At 37.6% G+C, this 22,487-nt stretch overlaps 1 protein-coding gene across 1 annotated transcript in view; it reads left to right on the top strand.

Moving 5' to 3' along the window:
* emc2 (ER membrane protein complex subunit 2) overlaps positions 1-22,267 on the top strand; it is a 43,426-nt gene extending 21,159 nt beyond the window's left edge. The window contains exons 6-11 of the mRNA XM_051131744.1: positions 905-990; positions 1,164-1,223; positions 7,529-7,610; positions 10,170-10,280; positions 11,930-12,034; positions 21,667-22,267. Coding sequence (XP_050987701.1) covers positions 905-990; positions 1,164-1,223; positions 7,529-7,610; positions 10,170-10,280; positions 11,930-12,034; positions 21,667-21,753 — 531 coding nt within the window. The 3' untranslated portion in view covers positions 21,754-22,267. The remainder of the gene's footprint in view (positions 1-904; positions 991-1,163; positions 1,224-7,528; positions 7,611-10,169; positions 10,281-11,929; positions 12,035-21,666) is intronic.
* The last annotated feature ends 220 nt before the right edge of the window (positions 22,268-22,487 follow it).

Below are 22,487 nucleotides of genomic sequence, written 5' to 3'. Positions count from 1 at the left end.
AAAAAATCAGTTTCAGTGAAATGTCACATCTAAAAGTCTTATTAACAAAATGCTAAATCAGTTTTTTGGTCTTTTTTGTTTTGTTTTTTAAATAAAAAAAGAATGTGATGATGTTTGAATTTTGTAAAAAAAAAAAAAAATTAGATTTAACAATTATCAAAATAGAATTTCTGTGACAATTAATAGTTTTGAATTCGAATTATTTAGCTGTCTGGGGTTTTCTTAAAAATAATGAATGAATTTTATTTTTTGAGGTTTTCTGAGATTGTTTGAGGTTAAAAATCTGTGTAAGATGCCACAAAAATGGTTTTGTTAAATATAAAGTGTCTAATAAATAAAATAAAATAATTCAGAACTAAAATAGGCCACAAAAAAATCAGTTTTGTGAAATATCACGTCTACAAATCTTATTAAGAATTTTTTTTTGACATGAGGACAATTTGCCACAAGTCAGAAGTCTGGATATGCAAGATTAGGTGATAAATTGCTTAAACTAAAAAAGGACGTTTTGTCTAGATTAACAAGAACCACCATAACCCCACGTGTTTTATCTATAGTTTTATTTGGTGACAATCTGGCAATGTTCAACATCATTGTAGTATCTAAATCTTTTTTTTTTTTTTTTTTTTTTTTTTTTTTTTTTATTTCAGAATCAGTATTTTTCTCATCTAAAATCGTAAGATAGGGGTGAAATCCAACTCTGTTAGACTGTGATGCCTTTGCCGTCCTTGTTGTCTTCAGAGTCTGATCAGCAGAACCCCAGAGGATTGTGGAGATTCCTTCAGCTCTCACAATACTATGATCATTTACACATCCCTCTTTCTTTCACTCTTTGCTCTTTTCTGTTGCTAACAAACACTTGAAAGTCTAAAGCTCTAATCCTCTGTTGATGTCAACTCAACAGGCAGCAAGAAAGCGCAAGATCTCCATCCTGCGAGCGCAGGGCAAAAGCAGCGAGGCCATCCGTGAGCTCAACGAATATCTGGAGCAGTGAGTGTTTTACAAGAGGATTTAGACCCCCCTTTGCTCTTCCCTTCCCCTCCACTTTTTAATTAAAAGGGGTTTTGCATTTGATTGAGTTGGCCCCCAAGCCTTTCCCTAACCCCCCTTTTGTCCACAGTGGCCTTTCTGATGAGCTAACTACCCACTACTCTGTTTTGCAGGTTTGTGGGAGACCAGGAAGCATGGCATGAGCTGTCCGAACTCTACATCAATGAGCATGAGTAATGATTTCTTACCTAATTTGATTTTTTTTTTTTTTTTTTTTTTTTTTTTGATAGTGCATGAGCATACAATGCATGGGACTGAACAAACAGAAACAACATACACACTGCCAGTCAAAAGTTTGGGATCAGTAAGATTTTTTAAAAAAGTCTCTTATGCTCATTAAAGTTACATTTATTTAATCAAAAAATGCAGAAAAGGTAATATTATGAAATATTACTGCAATTTAATATAACATTTTTCTATTTGAATATATCTTAAAATATATTTTATTTCTGTGATGCAAAGCTGAATTTTCATCAGCCATTACTCCAGTCTTCAGTGTCACATGATCTTTCAGAAATCATTCTAATATGCTGATGTATTATCAGTGTTGGAAACAGTTGTGCTGCTTAATATTTTTTGGAAACTGATTTTTTTTTTTTTTTTTTTTTTTTCAGAATTCTTTTATCAATAAAAGTTCAAAGAACAGCATTTATTCATAATAGAAGTAGTTTTTCTAACATCCTTGCTGAATAAAAGTATTAATTTCTTTCAAAGAAAGAAAAAATTTACAAACTTTGAACGGTGTTGTATATACTGTTTTCTTCTAAAAGATTTCTTTTTTTTTGTTGTTGTTTTTTAAATAAATGGTGTGCTTTTTACATTCATAAAAGAATCCTGAAAAATCTTTCACAGGTTCCAAAAAAAATATATATATATTAAAGCAGCACAACTGTTTACAATATTGATAATAAATCAGCATATTAGAATGATTTCTGAAGGATCATGTGACACTGAAGACTGGAGTAGTGATGTTGAAAATTCAGCGTTGCATCACAGGAATAAATTCTATTTTAAAGTATATTGAAATGGAAAACCACCATTTTAAATTGCAATAATATTTCACAGTAGTACCGTTTTTTTCTGTATTTTTGATCAAATATACACAGCCTTGAAGAGCAGAAATAACTTTCTGTAAAAAAAAATAAAAAATAAAAGCTTACTGGTCCCAAACTTTTGAATGACAGTGTAACTATAACATTCACTTTTCTAAAAATTATTTTTTATGGCAAAACAGTCAAAAGATGTTCAGTTACATCTGCCTACTGGGTTTCTATTAGCTCAGATTAATTTATTAAAATAATTTGACAAAAAAATACAATATTAATTTAAAAAACACTATAATACATGTAAAAACAGTAGTTAATTCCATCAGTTTTTTTTTTTCTTCTTCACAATTTCAGTTATTAGACATTATTGGAGTTTTTTGTTGTTGTTTGTTTGTTTGTTTGTTTGTTTGTTTTTTAAATCAGGATTAGTCAATATTGGATGTTAAATTGTGGCATTGGACAATTGGAAAACTCACTTAAAGATAATCTTTTTTTTAAAAAAGATTTATTATTTATTAATTAATTAATTATTTAATAACACTTTTAAATGTTATCTTAAGCAAATCTCAAGATAAATATTAAATTTTCTCACTTTACATGATAATTTTCAATGCCATAAATTCACTTTTAAAAGAATTTGCTTTTAAAATTGATTTTGATGTGCTTTATTTGAATTTATTCAGACTAAAAAGTAATTATTTTTTACTTCTGCCATTTATTGGTTATGCCCATAACACAAAAATAAGTGTCAGCTAGATGGAAATTGGCTATAATTTAACTTTTTTCTTTTTTAACTGTGAATCAACAGATTGACTTCAGTGTATTGTTTAGTTTTCAGATTGACTTTTAGACTTTTAGTGTAGAAATTGGCATCTTTCTCATAGAGAGACTTTTTCCTTCCTAAACTATAAATTTAAGATATAATTTTGTCTCCTCAAAAAGATTTAATCAGCTAAAAGCGATTACTCAGGCACCAACGTGACAGTAAAATGTCCAGAAGTTGTCCGCACGGAATGTGATGTTTACGAGGGTTATGAGGTCACATTCACCAGCACCTTGCAGGTCATTCTCAGGACCTTCGGTTGACATGCGACGGTTGCTGCAGAGCTGTGGGACCCTCTGGAGTAAAAGACAGTGAAATGCCAGTCTCAGCCAGGGGCCCTGCTTAAAGCTCCGTGTCTGTTTGTCCTATGGAGTAGGGCCATAATAGGATTTGTTTCTTGAGCCCCCTCTTCAACTCCTGGGATAAGACTGCGCTCCCCTGCTGATATCTCTTTTGCCAGGGGTTACTTTCTGCCAGGCATCAGGATTGTAGGAAACTTACTTTATGTCTCCTCTCCTCCATCCTCCTTTAATTGTTTTGGTCTTATTGTCCACGAGGGGGGCTGCGGTGTGTTAGTATGCGCGTGAGAGAGAGAAAAAGTCGGTTGTCCCGGTCGGAGGGTGCTGGCCGTAGGAATGCAGTCGCTCGGTGAGAGCACCGCTTATTAGATACCTCACGGTTCTGTGTAAAGAGCTTTATTGCTGTAGCAGACAGAGGAAATCCAGGGGTGAGAGGATTATCTGCCTGCTTAGCCCAACTTTTCTAATATCACTCCATTCTCTGACAACCCCCTATCTATAGGCGTGTCAGTGTCACTCTTTTTCTTTCTTCCCCTTTCTCTTTCTGTTCTTTATTTCAGGCCACAGATTTGTTTTTCCCTTCCCCTCCTCTTCCGGCAAAGCCCGCATTATCACATCTCTCTTCCACGCTGTGAAAGAACAGAAGAAAAGGGAAAAAGAGAAATTCCCAAGAGAATGAGGTGGCACCCATTCTCCCAACCAGCCAAAACAAGATGAAGACAAACAAACGCCACCCTACCAGCTGATTACAGCTATGATGGGCGGCTGTCTGTATGAAGTCCGTAGTACAAATAGGCCACTAGTGGATCATGCTTTTTAATACCAATTTAACCAAATTTCACTTTGGTAAAGAAACATGTCAAAATGGTGAATTATTTGCTAGGCTTAGGTGCAAAACTAGTTGGTCTTAAAGAGATAGTTCACCCAAAAATGTACATTTTGTCATTAATTACTCACCCTCATGTTGTTCCAAGACCATTGTTCATCTTTGGAACACAAATTAAGAAATCCGAGAGCATTTTGACCCTGCATAGACAGTAATGCAACTACCACATTCAAGACCCAGAAAGGTAGTAAGGACATTGTTTAAAAGAAATTGAAAGATCGGAAGAGAAGAAATTGTTGAATAAAGTTATTTTTGTTGCCTTTGAAAGAAAGTATTCTTGTAGGTTCATTAAATTAAGGTTGAACCACTGATGTCACATGGACTATTTTAATGATGTCCTTACCACATTTCTGGGCCTTGAACATGTCAGTTGCATTGCTGTCTGGAAGGTTAAAAAGCTCTCGGATTTCATCAAAAATATCTTAGTTTGTTTCATGAAGGTCAACGAAGGCCTTACGGGTTTGGAACAAAATGAGGGTGAGTTATTCATGACACAATTTACATTTTTGAGGAAACTATCCCTTTAAGTGAGCCCTGTGTTGGTTGGTCACGTCAACGAAACAGATTAGACGTAAATTTGTCAAAATCAGTTAGATGGAGCACAATATAAAGGAAAGTCTTGATAAACTCAGTTTACGTCACTAATCGACCAGTTAGCTGTTGGACTACTAGGCGATCAGTCTAACCCAATGATAGTTTAGGTTTGTAGGTTCATCGAGATGAATGTGAACGCATGTTTATGCCTTTGAAAAATAAGGTACTTGCTCCTTTATTTCTCAGAATTGAGACTTTATCTCTCAACATGACTCTATACTTCCCAGTTTGACTTTTTCTCCCAGTCAGTGTTAGTGTTATTTATATTAATGGTATTGTTATTGTTTTTATTAATAGTTATTATTAATAATTTAACCGTTTTAATTTTTTTAATATGTTTAGTTTTTGTGGGTTTTTAGCATGTGTGTATAGTTTTTATAAATTTTTGTTTTAGTTTTGCTATTTTAGTACGTCAAGTTAAACAAAATGAAAATTAGAAACATGTGTTTTTTTTTTCAGTATGTTTTTTTTGTTTTGTGTTTTGTTTTTTGCAGTAGCATTTTTTTTTTTTTTTTTATAAATAACACTCCCTTCAATTTGATTTTAGACCTCAAAATGTTAAGTTATATCTCCCAATGTGGGGTTATATCTCAAAATATGACTTAACATCTTACAATGATGCTATTTTAGAGGGATAGTTCACCCAAAAATAAAAGTTGTCATTAATTACTCACCCTCATGTCGTTCCAAACCCGTAAGAACAACAACTAACTGGTCGATTTGTGACGTAAAAAAAAGAGACTTTCCTTTATAGTGTGCTCCATCTAACTGATTTTGACACATTCACGTCTCTGTTTTGCTGACATGACCAACCAACACAGGGCTCACTTAAAGGGATAGTTACCCCAAAAATGTAATTCTGTCGTGAATAACTCACCCGTGTCGTTCCAAACCCGTAAGACCTTCGTTCATCTTCGGAACAACAAATTAAGATATTTTGATGAAAGCCAAGAGCTTTCTGACCCTCCATAGACAGCAACATAACTGAAATGTTCCCAGGCCCAGAAAGGTAGTAAGGACATTGTTAAAATAGTCCATGTGACATCAGTGGTTCAACTGTAATTTTATGGTGTTATGAGAATGCTTTTTGTGCACAAAGAAAACAAAAATAACAACTTTATTCAACAATTCTTCACCTCCAAGTCACCATCCTCCACAATTATTGAGATGCATGCATCATTGTACTCTTGATAATGGCGGAGGATGGTGACTTGGAGGAGATGAATTGCTGAATAAAGTCACTATTTTTGTTTTCTTTGTGCACAAACAATATTCTCATAACTTACTAAAATTACGGTTGAGCCACTGATGTCACGTGGACTATTTTAATGATGTCCTTACTACCTTTCTGGACCTTGAATGTGTCAATAGCGTTGCTGTCCATGCAGAGTCAGAAAGCTCTCGAATTTCATCAAAAAATCTTAATTTGTGTTCCGAAGATGAACAAAGGTCTTACGGCTTTTGGAATGACATGAGGGTGAGTAATTAATGACAGAATTTTCATTTTTCGGTCAACTATCCCTTTAAATGTTACTTGCAAATTAAAATCGCATTGTGAAATATAAAGTTCGTACTTCAGGCATGTCAGTTCAAAATTGTGAGATATACAGACAGATTTTTGGCAAAAATAAAAATTGTTTTCATCATGAGACTGGGTAGACTGGTAGACTTGGCCATGGATACTGAATGCTCAGGTAGTGGGCGTTAAGTTCAGTAGTGATGTGGATTGATGCCTGCCTTGCTTTCTCTCTGTCTCCATCTGTCTATCTCTCTCACTCTTTGCATTGCTCTGCCGCAGTTTACGCCACGGCAGGAGCACATCTGAAAGTCTTTATGGAGAGGAAATGGTAATTGCAAGCAGCCTTCAACCTTCTGAGTGGCCTGATCTCACTGGCTCACTCCTCCAACCTCTTTGACTGTCTGTGTTGTTCTCTCACTCTCATTCTCCTCTCTTTGTATTCAAATTCGCTTGAACAGATCCTAGACATATAGATAGACTCATCATCTTATGTGAGTCAGCCCACCAACAGTCTTTTTCCACCAAAAAAAGTCTTGTTTGTGTCAACACGTGTTGTCCGCCAGTTGTAAGATTAGCATCCATAATTCAATTGGACGCGCTCCAGCTCTGTTATACGATTTGATGTGTTGTGATAAATTGATATGTGTGCGCGAGCACGTACAACGTGGGTTTCGATGTGTGGACCTCGCACATAACGAGACAGAAAGCTTGCTAACGGTAGCTAAAAAAGCCGTGCGGTTTCGGGGACTTGAGGCGGTAACGAGGCTTTCAACCCTGTCCACAGCTTTTGGACACATTTGGCCCATTTTTGTGTCTTGTGGCTTTGTCGTAATAGTCCTGAAGTTCTTTTTGAAATTGTTTGGTTTTTTGGTGGGGAAATGTGCAGGCCTGTGTTGTATACTTATAAGGGAGAGAGTGTCTGAGACATGAAATTGTAAATTAGTGTGAGGTCAGCGGCTCAGCGGTGATCTCATGTGGGAACGGCGCTTGAGAATGACCTTAGGACAGTCTCGAAATGGCAGTGAAGAACCCAGGGACAGATTGGTAGACCAGATTCATCTGAAAAGAGGCCATGGTGAATCTAGGGCAGGATCGCCACCTCTGTTGCAAAGCTTCTTTCATTTGACCATATGGGTGTTCATACACAGATTTCCATTAACCCTCATAAAAGCTGATGAAAGGGAAACCTCAGACTGTCACGTCTCCTGACTGTCAACGAGACTGAGGCTTGCTTTGCATAATCAGCCACAAAGCTACTGGGAGATGTTTTCAGTGATCTCCATTTTTCTCTCTCTTGTTTCATTCCCACAGTTACGCAAAAGCTGCTTTTTGTCTTGAAGAGCTGATGATGACGAATCCACATAATCACCTGTATTGCGAACAGTATGCCGAGGTATAGTAGCTTTCTTTCTCCCTGCCTGAAACAAATATTACAGGTTAAGGTGTTTGTTTTTTTTTAAGAAACAATTTAACTGTTCTTTAAGAAAAATGTGTAATTGTGCCTTCTGAGGCAATACATCCTAACTTGTTGAGATTTAAATAATTTATGCCATGACAAAAAAAAGAGTTGACAGATTGAAAAAGCTCAAAAATCTGAAAAAAAATAAATAAATAAATATCTTGCCAAAATTCACTTGTTTAGTGCAGAAAAATAGCTATTTATTGCAGCATGCGAAAATGCTTTTCTTCTATATTAAAAGGGTCATAAGATGCAAAGTTTACTTTTACATGTTGTTTGAACATTAATGAGTGTTGGCAGTGTATGTATCAGTGTGTGTATCTACCCTATAATGATAAAAATCCATGCAGTGGTTTTTAATTAATCTGTAAAAATAATATCCCCTTTTTCCAAATCGAGCCATTCTCAGATGCTTGCTGTTGTGGCGTCACACCGACAGAGGCCACTCCCACAATAGTTGATTGACATGAGCGTCTTACCTCAGATCAGCTGTAACAGTCTGACCTCCATTGTTTCGATGCCAGATCAGGGATGTAAGTTAGACAAGAATATCTCAGATTGAGCGATTGAGGTGTTGTGTTGCTGGATGTAATAATGAACATAGTGGTCGTCATTTACTCCCGACATCTGAGCCGCTGAAGATGCAGTTTGTTTGTTTGTGAATGGAATGCACATCCCGATCTACATATATCTGTCTATGTTCGCGCAAATCATTCGTGATCCAGCTTCACTTACAGCAGAAGTGAGTATAAGGGTTTTTAATGAATGTCTGCAATCACCTTTCCTAATAACGTGCTAGTTAGCAAGTTTCGCGGCTAAATGCACTAAATATGGCTAAAGTAAACAATCTCAGAGCAGCAGAGAGAAGAGAGGGGCGGGGCGAGCAAAGCTCATTTGCATTTAAAGGAACAATTCCTTAGAATGGGATGATTTTTGCAGAGCTGATTTTGGCAAGGTAAAAAGTGTGTTGTTTTACACGACAATTGAGAATTTTTAAACAAAGTATATTATAGACTTTTCATTAAGACCCTAAAGAATCATATCAACTTGTGGAAAATGGGCATCCGACAACCCCTTTAAGAACGCACTGCAAAAGTGCTTTTTCTTTTAAAACTACAAAAACAGTTTATCTATCAAAATAAACTATGTAACATCGTTGCTGAAAAATTCAGTGTTTTGAGCAAATCAGTTGAGTCAAAGTTTCATTAGCCCATGTGTAAACATCTGATGAATCAGCTGTTTGAATGAATGACTCAATGACTCACTTGCTGTCACCTACTGCCGGTTTAATTTTGTTTAAAAGTATAATTTCCCCCCCATCATTTCTTATTTAAAACAATCTCATAATATAATTTAATAAAGTCATATTTTTTCAGTGTAAATTATTTAATTTGGTTGAATTGAATTTATAGATCAAATGTAAGAAAAAATATGTAGAGAGAGAGAGGAAATACATATATATATATAAAAAAAACCTACTGTTTTAAATAAATATTTTGCTGATAAAATAGATAAGTTGCAGCATTTTTGTTGAGGAGTTTCTATATCTATATACAGAGTCTATATATACACATAAAAGTTGGCATCAGTCCAGTCCACCCCGCCCCCCACAGTTTTTTACAATTCTTTTTTTTTTCCCCCTCAAAATTGTGATACAATGGAATTCAGATTTTTTTTTTTGTCAGAATTGTGAGAAAAAAGATCTGAAAAGAAAGTCAGAATTTCTTTAAGTTTATATCTCACAATTCTAACCTTATTTCTCGGAATTGCGACTTTATAACTCTACTATTAGTTATAAGTAGTTTAATACTAGTTTATATCACACAATTATGAGAAAAAAGTCTGAATTATATAAACGGGCAATTCTGACTTTTTTCTCTGAATGCTTTGTCAGAATTGTGAGATATAAACCTACCACACAGTTGAGAATTTATATCACACAGTTGAGAAAAAAGTCAGAATTGTGAGACAAAATCACAATTACAAGAAAAAAAAATTCAGAATTGCAATATACAAGCACGCAGTTCTGTGAAAAAGTCAGAATTCTGACTTTATATATCGCAGTTGGGAGTTTATATCATGCATTTGAGAAAAGAGTTTATATCTTGCAATTCTGACTTCATTGCTTGCAATTGCGAATTTATATATTATAATTCTGTGGGAAAAAAAAGTCCAAATTGAAAGTTTGTATCATGCAATTCTGTAAACTGAAATAAAAATCAGTGAGAAATTGTGTGAAGTCGTAATTACCTTTTTTTTATATTTTTATTCAGTGGCGGAAACGGGCTTTCACAGAAATCACATCATTCTCTAAGCCAAAACTCCCTTTTGGCCCGTTTTCACTCTATGACTAACTGCATCCATCATGTTGTATGCTTGTGTAGGATTTTCCTGTTTATTTAGATCATGTTCTGTTTATTTAGATCTCATGTCAGCTTTAAGTGTGCCTATAACACAACATCACCTTTCTGTTTCCTCTGCAATCTCCCCCAGGTAAAGTACACCCAGGGAGGTCTGGAAAACCTCGAGCTGGCCAGGAAGTATTTTGCGCAGGCACTGAAGCTTAACAACAGAAACATGAGGGCCTTGTTCGGACTTTACATGGTGAGCTGTTCAGAAAACAGACACCTTCTCTATTTCTCTTTTTTTGTGCATGTGAATTGATCCAGAGGCTGTGATTGGTTCACACAGGGGCAATTGCAATTGATGTTTCCAGCCTCTGTGTTGGAAAAACTCTGACTCGCAATTTTTTTTGCTGTAACGTAACCCGCCGGACCTTTGTAGGGCATTTCTCTGTTTATTCCAGAAATAAACAAACCTTTGACAGTAAAAGAATGGTAGAGAAATGGCAACCACTCCGTCACACGTGGCTCTGCTGGAAAGGTTCAGGCAATATGTGCGCTGAATAAGCCTTTCATCTGTATTTATTTAAACAGGAAGTTGTCCATTAACACCAATGCATCATTTGTAAGTGACTCCTGACATATGAACACAAACAGCCAGCCAGGGGCAGAAGGCCGACAGAGGGAGCGCAGGGAGCCACACACAGGCCCTCTGTTCAAACATACACGCACACACGCAAGCTTCAGTAGTTCAAACACAGAACCATGACAGTCATCAGCGCTCTTTGATGTGCGATTTGCACGTGAAACAAGGCCGGCAATAGCAGGATGTCAGCCAGTACAACAAAACCAAGAGCCTGTTACCCGGTCATATGTAGCGAAAAGTGACACCGTCCGGGGAAAAAAATTGAGATTGTGACCGACTCGACTAACGTTTGTCAGCTGACGAAAATGTTTGTTAATTAGTGTTTTTTAAAAACCCTGAAAAGTTATAAAAAAACAAAAAAAAAGCAAATTCAAAGTATTAATAAATACTATAGTACTATATAAATAAACAAAAAATGTTTAAGTATTTGCTTCAATTTTTCACCTGTCACACTTTTTTCACCTGTCACATTCTTTTTCAGGTCAGGTAAAATGTTGTTTTCATGAACAATAAAAATGATGAATAAATGTCCATACTGACTAAATTTAAAGGACATTTTCTCAAAAAGACTATGACTAAAAAAAAAAAAAAAAACAGTATAAAGTGATTACATATTGTGACCAAAAATTTCCCTTAACAGGGCCTATTTGCCGCATCTCACCAAACGTACACACCCCAAAATCCAGAAGCCGTGGGGTTTGCTGCCAGAAACAGAGATGAGGTTGATTGGTGTGCAGTTAAAGTTTCAGCACATCCACAGGGAAGGGCTTTCATGCTAGCCGACAGAGTTCTACGATCTCTGCTGAGCGGGTCTAATAGCAATAACGAGGGAAAGATGGAGGATTTGTGGTTGTGGAACGGAGATCTTGTAGCGGCTGGAGAGCATGATTCACGTTGCGCTATGCCGTTCACACGCCGCCTCCCTGACACTCCCAGGCCTGTCAGCACCGCCTATTCTATCTCTGATGCGAGACACATCAAGCTGCGTTAACGCAGCGCCCTGGCCTTTTTTTTTTTTTTTTTTTTTTTTTGACTACTCAACCAGGCTCAAAACCATCACATTTTCCACCCTTTAAAAAATACCCTCCATTGCCATCACGGTTTAGCCACCCTTCCATTATGTGGGCTTTAAGTGGGAGCCGATGGGTATTTATCTCATGACTCTTTATTGACGCTTTGCAGGAATAGTGATGCTCTAATCTTTATGTGTTTCCCCCAACACTGTGGTCCATCTCACCCTTGTTTATTGTCTCTTCTCCCCGCAGTCGGCCAGTCACATCGCTGCCAGTCCAAAAGTTAGCGCAAAAGTGAAGAAGGACAATGTGAAGTATGCAGCGTGGGCCGCTTCTCAGATTAGCAGAGCCTATCAGGTGAGATGAAAAATTTTACATAACTGTGGAATCATCAATTTTAGGGAGTAACGATATTATCAATATCGTGGTATTGCGATAATCGTGGTCAGTTGTTGATATGAACAGATATAGGTCTTCTGGCCAAAAAGTGTAGATTTTTAAAATATTCTAACATAAAAGTTCTTTAACGTTGTGTTTTGAGGCATTATGCTTTGGCACAGTGTCTGTCAAACGAACTAACACCGAAAGAAGCACAGTATGGCTTAATCCCTTCATCAAGCCTGTTTTCACTGTGCGTTTAAAAGCGAAGCGCACACTTCGTTTAGGCGATCAGCTCATGATGTTTTCCACGCCACAAAACGGCTCAGTTCACAGTGAATGAATGCAGTGAACTCGTTTATTGCATGTACTGTGAGTTTAGTGCATGTTTGGAAATGCAACGGCCACCAGTTAGGCTTTATTTTCGTGGCTGATGATTACAGCATTCCACTAGATTTGTAGTGAGATGTGTTTTTGTAAGCCTGTTTTAACTGAAGCTGGAGTTTCCTTTAAAATAAAAGCTCTGCTGTTGTTTATGTCAAAATAAAAGCTTAAAAATGCGGTATGTTTTTATTTTTCTTTTTGGCATTTTTATGCCTTTATTTAGATAGGACAGTGCAGTTGGACAAAGTGGGAGAGCGAGATGGGGGTGGGATTTGGAAAGGTCCACGAGGCGGTATTCGAACTCGGGACGCCCGCAAAGGCTATTGGCACCAACAACAGTGCAGTATGAATTGCTAACAGTGAGCGGTTTAAATGCCACTGCAGTCCAAATTCAAAATATCTCTTTCAAGTGTAGAAATTAGGAAAGAAGTATTGTAATTTCCTATCTGTAGTGTAAGGAAAAATAATACAGTTGAAATTTTAATTTTAATTCATTTTACAGTGCAGTTATTTTATAATATATGGCTATTACTGTCATAGGAATAACAATAAAATAAATGTATAAAAGTATACATTGTTGTTATTATTACCATTATATTCGAATTAGTTTGATTTCTAAAACCATAACCTGTCATTTAAAATTGAGACAGTACATCTCAACAGAAAAGAGGGTTAAGTCCCGTTTAAAGTTTTTCTGACTCAAGTTTTCTTAGTTAAGAACATAGGTTGGAGCTACTAATTTTGAATTCTCAAAGTGCATTAGATAGAAGAATTTAACTTTAAAATGTACAAAATGTTCTTTTTTAATATCGCAATAAATTTAATATTGTGGACTTCATATTGTGATATTATTGTATTGTGAGATTTTTCTATTGTTACATCCCTAATCAATTTATATATAGAGAGAGAGAGAGGGAGAAGAGTTTTTTTTTTTTTTTTTAATTAAATGTAAATTCATGTTCCATTTACATTTTCTAGGTAAAATAAACATTACCTACACTATTGGAAAAAGAAATTAAAAGAACAATTATATATTTCCTTTTTTTTTACATTAATGTAATCAATATTGCATTTATTAAAGCCAAGAATGAATCTCAAGTTAGTGTTTTTTTAGTTAGTAGCATTTTACATTTATTCCTAAATAATAACTCAAGGCAGTAACGGTTTAAATATTTTATTTTTAAACTTATGTTCAGCAGTTCTTTTTAATAGTGAACTTTTAACTATTTTTAGGATCATCCGTCATCAAAATTCAGTAAATGCTGATTTCAATTTAAATTCCACCAAGTTGGGTACTCACTAAAAACGTCCACAGATCATGTTTTTAAACCATTTTAAGTTTTTTGATGTTAAAAATGCTTATATCTAAGTGTGTGAGTTGTTGAGTTTCTTTTTTTAAATTAGTCTTCCCATTAACGTTTAATTCAGACTGATTCACGAACGCAAGAGGCGGGATTTATCGCATGAACCAATCACAGCAGATGATAACCAGTCATATCCAATCATATCATGATGAAGGCATTGCCTTCTCTCACATTAATTTCCTGCATTCATTCTCAATGACCCCCCAACAAACTCACAGCATGCTTTAGAGGATCTGTTAAAACTCAGTGGGCTCAGGGTAGGCAAAAGAGACGCAGACTACCGCTATATCTTTACCTGCTGCTGTTGTTGTTGGACAATGATTCTTTAGAAAACTAGTGATTTATACCCTTTGTAGTGTAATTTTTTGTATTATTGGCGTTGTTTCATTTTTCTGCTATGAATTATAGCAAATACTATTTTGAAGCCTTTGTAAAATATGTAAGGTATTTGATGCTGGATCCTTTAAATCATGCCATAGTTATATTGTGGTAAAGCACAGTCTCTACCTAGTCATACTGCCCAGCCCTGGTTGCTGGCAGTGCCGTTTGGCTGCCTGGGTTCTTTCTTTTTCTGTCTTGCAGGCGCAGTCTGATATACAGACAGTGGAGTACATCCCCAGACAGTGAGCGTATGCCGTGCCTTCACGCTGGGTCTGTGCTGAACACGCGTGCCTGGGCAGAGCGCAGCTAATGTGTTGACTTAAGCCCACAGGGCCTGGCATTGTGTTACGCAGCTGTTTTCTATGTCTGCATGTTAAAGCGCCACTATCCCTATGAAGCATAACAGCTGGTGCCAAACACAGGCCTCGGGAGTTAGCAAGGGGAAAATATGCAGCGCGTACACCACGGCTGCAAAGGGAGGCAATAATGATAGCAGAAGAGAGGAAAAAGTGAAGTGCCGCGCATGGTATCACTAAAGCGGTTTATGCTGTTGCCATGGTACACAGAACATAAATATTATACATTTATAAGAAATCTTAACTGCCAACAGAGTGATATACATTGCTTTTTTAAGGATTGACAGTTTAAAGTGTAATAAAGGGGCCCTTAGTCAGCAAGTAGGGCCGTCAGGGGCCACACACACACATAAGTGTGCCCTTGGAGTGTTTCCTGTGCGGTTGGAGGACTCTTGTCACACACTTTTGATGGAGCCCTCTTTTCTTTGACATGTTGGTTGTTCATCTTCAGAGGTTCACCACAAGACCAGAGTCTGATCTGAATGAACTATATCTTGCCGTTCACCCAAAAATGAACATTTTTAGCACTTACTCACCCTCATGTCGTTCCAAACCTGTATGACATTCACTCTTTTATAGAACAGACAAACAAGATATTTTAAAGAGTGTTTCAGCTGTTTTTGTCCATACAAAACTTTGCATTCAGTTGACTTTCATAATACTGAAACCTCAACAGGTTTGGACACGAGTAAATAAAGACAGTTTTCATTTTTGGGTCTATGTCTCGGCGCCTGTAAAATGTGCATTGTTACGTTTTTAAATTTCTTTTATAGAATTAAATATCCAAGGACTGTTTTCCACTTTCAGAAGTAACATATCGACCTTGTGGTCTTCTAGCCTCTGGGTGGTTTAAAACTTGGCCGGATTTCTGTTGGAATTTCCAGACCACCCAATAACGGATATTAATGTTCCTTTCGTTCTTTCTTCACACAATCATCTTCTGTATCGTTCTAGATTCCTTTATTTACTGATCTGTATGCCTCAGGAGAGACTTTACTCACAAGAACGTCATTGCTTATGGATGGCAGCTGTTCTGACACCGTGTCCTAAGCATAACGTCAGCAGCATCCTGCGTCAAGACTTTGTGACGGTGCTTGGTTCCTATTTTTGACGCATTGTGCCTGGTAGTCCCTCCCACAGTGAAATCTAATTGGAAAAAAAGTCATGCTCCATGTAGTTTTACTTTAAACATAAAATACGGTTTGATTGATTGGCTGATTGATAGTCACTTCATGCAACATTTCGCATTCAGTAAGGTTGGAAACATCCTTTGATGCTCAAAACTTGACGTCATGTAGTTTACATGTAGTTTACCCAAAAAGGAAATTTCTGTCATGTACTCACCCTCATGTCATTCTAAATCTATATCATTTTTTTCTGTGGAGCACAAAAGACGACTTTCACTGACTTTCACTGTATGGCCAAAACCATTCTTTAGAAAATCCTTTTTGTTCCACAGATGAAAGTAAGTCAAAGTTTGGAACAGCAAAAAGGTTAGGTTTCTGGTTAGGGTTAAAGGGAAGACTTTTAAGGAGGCACAAGAAGACTTGTATGGCTTAATATAACACAAATGATCCTTCTTACTCAAATATGTAGTAGAAAATCCATGACAGGTTTACATTATTTAAAACAATATGCATTGCTTTATACATATTTCGGACTATGGGGGACACCATTATTTCGATGACGTCAGATGGTTGCATTCAGTGGGCTATTGGCACTACCTGTTGCTATTTTTGCCACAATACAACTCGGAAAATAAAATACTGATATGATGACCACAGTTACTGGAAGAGCTTACAGTTTGCAATGGATATAAATGTAGGCTGAAACCAGATGGCGAACCAATCGATTTTTTTTTTTTTTCCCACAAGGAGTCTGAATGCCCCTGGATATTGAGTGAAATCCACGCTGAGAAACTCCTTCACTGGCTGTGACGTCATGACAAGCGTTGGCATGTTTACATCCTTCCAGGATGGCATCTAGCGTTTCTTGTCTCTGCCATTTATAAGCTCATTCACTAGCTGTGCTCTACTAAAAGCCTTAGTGGCATTAGGGCTAAAGTGGAGAGAACAAAGACGCAGGTCTTTTAAGAAGTTTTATTCATCCAGTCATCTTTCAATTATTTTCTCCTCTTCTTATTGCTAGGAAAACAGTGAAGATTTACATCGCTTCTATTGTTGCCTTTCAACTGAAAATTACAATCAAAAGCCGCACAGTGTGGAATCGTCTCAGAGTTTGTGTATGCCGAGTTGCATTGAGGTAAAAATAGCAACAAGGTAGCGCCAGCAGAAAATTGTAGTGCTACTAGCTAATGCTAGTAGTGCAACCATTTCACATCATCAAAATAGTGTTGCCCCCTATTAGCCATAATATGTATAAAACAATGTGGATTTTTTAAAAAATAACATACATTTTTCATGGGTTTTCTACTATGAATTTCATTAAGGCTGTGTTTACATTTGTAGTTTGGTTCATTTGGTCCGGACTAAAAAGGAAAATGATACATTTGGCCCTGGTCCGCTTAGTGTTCACACTGGCATTTTTGACAGCGAACCTAAAGATACCGAACGTAAAGGCATAGTGATACGTTCACAAAGGTTGGGTTGAATGACGTATATTTTGTAAAGGACCTCATTGAACACTCCAAACAAAAGGCTTTAAGTCAAATATACCTAATGCTGTCTGCTAGGCTAATGCGCTCGTTGCGTGTATATGATTTTATTTTCACCACCTGCGAACTCACAAAGAGCTCATAATAGCACTTACCTCCTTGTTGCTCCATGTTTGCTCTTTGCTCATTTTGTTTTGGGTACACCACTTGTTCCCTTTGTGAAATCATGTTGCATAGTGTTGCATCTTGTCGGTTAAGGCTAGAAGGTAGACAGCTGTGGCTACTGGGCATGCGCACATCAATCTAGCATAATTTTTGTCACACTGTACAACAGTAATATTGTTTTAGTATTATAGTAAGAGCTAGGTTTAGGGTTAGGGTAGGTGTAGACGTTAATAAAACACTATCTAATAGGTAGAAAATTCAATTTTATTGTTAGTTTCCAGTCAGAGCTGTATCCCTTCTAGCCACAACCCATCTTGCCATTACTTCCTGTTTTTGGTTCGTTTAGAAGCATTTGGTCCATGTCACGTTCATATTTCAGTCGAACCTCACATAGAGTTTGTTTGGAAGTGGACAGAGACCCATCTTTTTAGCAGTCTCGGTCTGCTTGTTTGGTGTGCATCAGGGTTTGGATGGCAGCGTGTTAATCAGACCAAACATGACAAGTGTGAACACACCCTAAGAGACATCATTTAAGTTATATTAAGCCATACAAGTCTTAATACACTGGGTTCCTTTTAAGACAAGGTGTTATGTACAGTGTTTTGTCAAAACAACAGATATCTGCTGACAGTGTTGGTGATATGACACATAGTTTTTTTTGACATACAAGATGAGTCAGAGACTTTGATCTTGCCTATAAGAGAATGCTGGAAGCTTGAAATGCTGTGCTAGAATCGTGTGTCCTCTAGTAACACGGATAAGGTGAAACGGCTTTGAATATGCACGAAAGAATGAACCTAAGGCTGTTCAGAATAAGCCATTTATCCTGAACCTTGTTCACTGTACCTGAAAGCACCTTGGTTGTATTGGGAGGTCAGCGTAACCTGTTGTATTCCTTGCTTTGAAGAACTTCTGAGGTCTTTCAAAGAGAAGTTGAGTCACCCTTTAGCAGAGTAGCTTTGATTGATGAGGTCTTCTGGAGGTTAACTGTGCCTCCAACCTCTGTCGGTCTGCGTGCCTTTATTTGATGGTACTGGCAAGTCACTTTCCGGCCGCGGTTGACGTCCTCGGACAATTGTTCGAATTGAATTTGATGGCACATTTTCTACTCAACTCACTTCTTTTTCCTCTTAGTGCTTTCTGTGTTTGACTTTGAGCATAAATACATTAACTTCATCCTTCTCTCTCAATATAGAGCTAATAATTCACTGCTGATATCACTCAGCCACAGCGGCTGTCAAGGCCTGAGTCAGTCCACGTTTCATAATAGTCATACAGACGGATGACTCACTTCACTGATGGATTAGGGTGCAGCAGAGGGCTTCTGATGCGTAATGCCGTAGCCCTCACTCAAAGCAGATTCAGCGATACGACAGGGTCGGATCATCATAGACCACTCAGAAACAAAATGCACACGCATATTGCTTGATTTTATGAGTGAGTAATCGCAATTACCCAGTCGCTTGTTTGCAGCAATCAGTGCAAACATGAAAACATTGGCACTAAGTCAGTATGTTTACATGTCTAACTGCTTTGAAATGTACAGTATGCTTAGACTGCTGAACATCGAGTAGCAGCATTTGTAGATGCCCTTGACTTTTGCACTCATCTGAAACGTGATGGAATCCATCATTCAGAAGAAACCACACAGCTCACTTGCACAACAATGTGGGGATTTTGTGAGAATGCTGGGAACGGCAGCCTGGCACAGACCACATATCAGCTCCATTAATCTAGCGATGTTTCCCAGTAAGAAAATAACATTTGTCTCTCTGTATGTGTACATGTCCAGCGGGACCCATGAATTACTTGAAAAGACACAGATATGCACTGCCAAGCTCAGAAACGGCACTGCCATGCTCTCTCGGCCATGCTTTGTGTGCTTTTTTCTGTTTACCCAATGAGTTCACTAGGATGGCTGGCTCCTTCCTTCTTCAAGCACACCCACAGCCTATTACGATGCAGATGTTTCCTACGAGGAGGTCTAGAATACCTGGCGAAAGTGGCCTGTTAGCATTCCCATTCAGTTCAGTGGCAGTTGTTTGCCTGGCGCAGTTTGAAATCTGAAATCGGCATATTAGAATGATTTCTGAAGAATCATATGACACTGAAGAATCATGTGACTACTAAAATAGTGTAATTATCATCATGATGCTCATTTTTGATGTAGTAACAGCATCTAACAGCAGGGGATATGCTAACCAGCCAAGCCTTGACCTTATAATTTCCTCTAAAACAACTTCAACTGGAGTTGCTGTGATGATCGGGATACGTCACAGAAGTTGGATGTGACTAATGAGGAGAAACGGAGAGCACATCCTTTAATGGATAGTGGATTAGTTTATGTCAGTTGCTGGAGGGAAGGATAGAGAAGTGAGCTTTAGCCGATATGCTCAATTTGTCCAGTTTGAGCAAGGCAGAGGGACTCTTAGCAGATGAGTCAGAGGCGGATGTGGCAAAAGCGTGTGAGTAAGTATGCTTGGCCATGGGGGCTGTTGGCTAATGGGTCTTTGTGAGTGAGCTTGTAAGTTGGTGACTCATTAGGCCGTAGTATCCCTCCAATCCTTTTACTCACATAGGACGAACAAGGAGAGAGGAAGAGAGACCTGCGGCGGCATCTCAATTACTCTACTAGTGCAGCCAAAGACGTCATCACCATTCAAACTATTTTTGAGCCAGTTTTCAAAGGAATAAAATTGAAAATGTAAATTTAAATAAAATTTTTCATAGACTGTAGTTACTAGGGGTGCACCCTAGTAGTCGACTAACCATCACTAGGGGCTTGCTCGACCAAATTTTATTAGTCGCAGAAAAAAATGTCTACAGGAAATGGCAAAGTCACACAGTCGGACAGATTGTTAACGGCTGTTCTATGTGGTAATGTAGTACATCCGGCAAGACATCCAAATGCTCACCTATCATTCATCGACCTCAAATATGGATTTTCATCTGAAAGATGTATGTAGTAGCAACTTTACCTGGCCGCTCAATCTAATATTAGCACAATGTGTGCTATTCAAGTGTCTGTGCAGAGTGTGGAATCTGAATAGTAGCTTGCACTTAAAATACTCCGTCATTTTTGGTAATACAGATAACAGTAATACATCTTTCGAATCTGTAAAGACTCTACGTTTATTTGTGCACTTACAATAACAACGAAACATTGTGCTTTTGTAAAATAATTTAAGCAAACAGGATGTGCTTTCTGCTGTCTCAGTCTCTGTGAACTTGAGCGCAAAACTTTATATTTATTGTAAAAAGTGCTATGTGAATAATTTAGAATTTTTGAAAATTAATAATACTATTTTCCAGATAATATTGTAATTGTTTATTATGTCTGTAGTGTAATGACAGTAATAAAATGACAGCAATAATGACAGCAGTGTCTTTAAAATATCCTATGTACTATTTTGGTTACTAAAATAGGTGCATTGTCTAATTTAGGCATCCTGGATAGAGCCCTAAAGGAATGTTTCACTCCATAATTTAAATTTCCTGATAATTTACTCACCCCTATGTCATTCTAGATGTTCATGTCTTCTCTTTATTCAGTTGAAAAGAAATTAAGGGTTTTAAGGAAATCGTTCCAGGATTTTTTATTCCATATAGTGGATCAATGAGTTTCAATGCAGCTTCAAAGGGCTCGACGCGATCCCAGCCGAGGAATATAAAAAATAAAAATGTAAATACTTTCTAACCACAAATGCTCTTATTGCACTAGCTCTGCTTCCAAGACTTCATGCATTACGTAGTCACGTTGGAAAGGTCACACATGACACAGAGGAAGAACTAACCACGTGTGACTTTTCCAATGTGTATACTTAATGTTTGAAATCATAGATGCTCATCGCAAAGCTAGTGCAAGATAAGGTTTGAAAGTATAGAATTATTATTATTATTTTTTTTTTTTGGACCGATCATTTCGCTAGACAGGACCCTTATTTCTCAGCTGGGATCATGTAGAGCCCTTTGAAGCTGCATTGAAATGGCAATTTGGACCTTCAACCTGCTGATCCCCATTGAAGTCCACCATATGGAGAAAAACCCTTGAATGTTTTCCTCAAAAACCTTCATTTCTTTTTCGACTGAGGTGAATCTAATCCTGTAAATTTTAAAGATTTGTAACAATGGTCATTGCATACTCTTCACCCTCTCAGAAAAAGTCTGGAGTGTTTTATGAATGCAGCTCCTGTAAGGAGATATGGGAATCGTACACAAATACTTCAAGCATTAGTATGTCATGGAATCTGTCGCACCACAATATTTGTGTTAAAACGTAATACGTCCAAAAACATTGTAAATGGAATGATGTCCTTTCACCAACCCCTCTCTGTCTGTTTCTCCTAGATGGCGGGCCGTGGGAAGAAGGAGAACAAATGCTCAGTGAAGGCGGTGGAGGAAATGTTGGAGTCCATGCAGATCACCATGTCTTAAACCTCAGCTCTGTCCCCCCCTTCCCACAACCTCTGTCACCACAACACCATGGCAGCTCTCCCTGCTCACTAGAGTACACCACCACCACCATCACCACCACCCACAGACCAGACCACCCAACCCAACCACCTCTATATCAGTTCATCCATCTTTGTATTGTTTTGAGGTCTCCGAATAGGCTTCGGACACCCCGAACCATTCCAGGTTTCGCGATTCAACCTTGAGCACTCCTTTATTTATTATTAAAAGCTTATCGTTGGGTCAGTCGGTGGAATCAAACACGTCTGCGATGGAAGTGAGCGGGAAAAGGAAAATCTACGTAATGTTTCTAGTTCGGTCAGTTCTTGTAGTTTATAAGGGTTCGATTAGAGAGAAAACTGTGAGATGGAAATGTACTTAATGTATGTGCAAGAAACTGATGTCATGACTAATCTGTTTCTTAGCTAAATAAATGAACCAGCTAGAAGATCACCTACATTTTTAGCCAAATAAAGGACTGCATTTTTTGACTAACCGTACCTGTTTTGGTGGGTCTTCATTGATCTGTTTTATGCATTGATTTCAGAGGAGTCTTGCCCTGTTTTCTAGAAATGTTTGGCTGTGCTACTACAAGCTAATGAGCGGTTAGAAGCCTGTTCGGACCACCCTTGGACCGCTGAATGATAATAGCAATAAAGAGGATAATAATCGCCATTACTACGGTCATATAATGTGCCCTCAGAAGACTTCAAGAA

Source organism: Labeo rohita, chromosome 16 (genome assembly GCF_022985175.1).
Source record: "Labeo rohita strain BAU-BD-2019 chromosome 16, IGBB_LRoh.1.0, whole genome shotgun sequence".
Taxonomy (NCBI): Eukaryota; Metazoa; Chordata; class Actinopteri; order Cypriniformes; family Cyprinidae; genus Labeo; species Labeo rohita.
The sequence above is the reverse complement of the archived record's forward strand: the minus strand, read 5'-3'. Positions and strand labels throughout refer to the sequence as shown.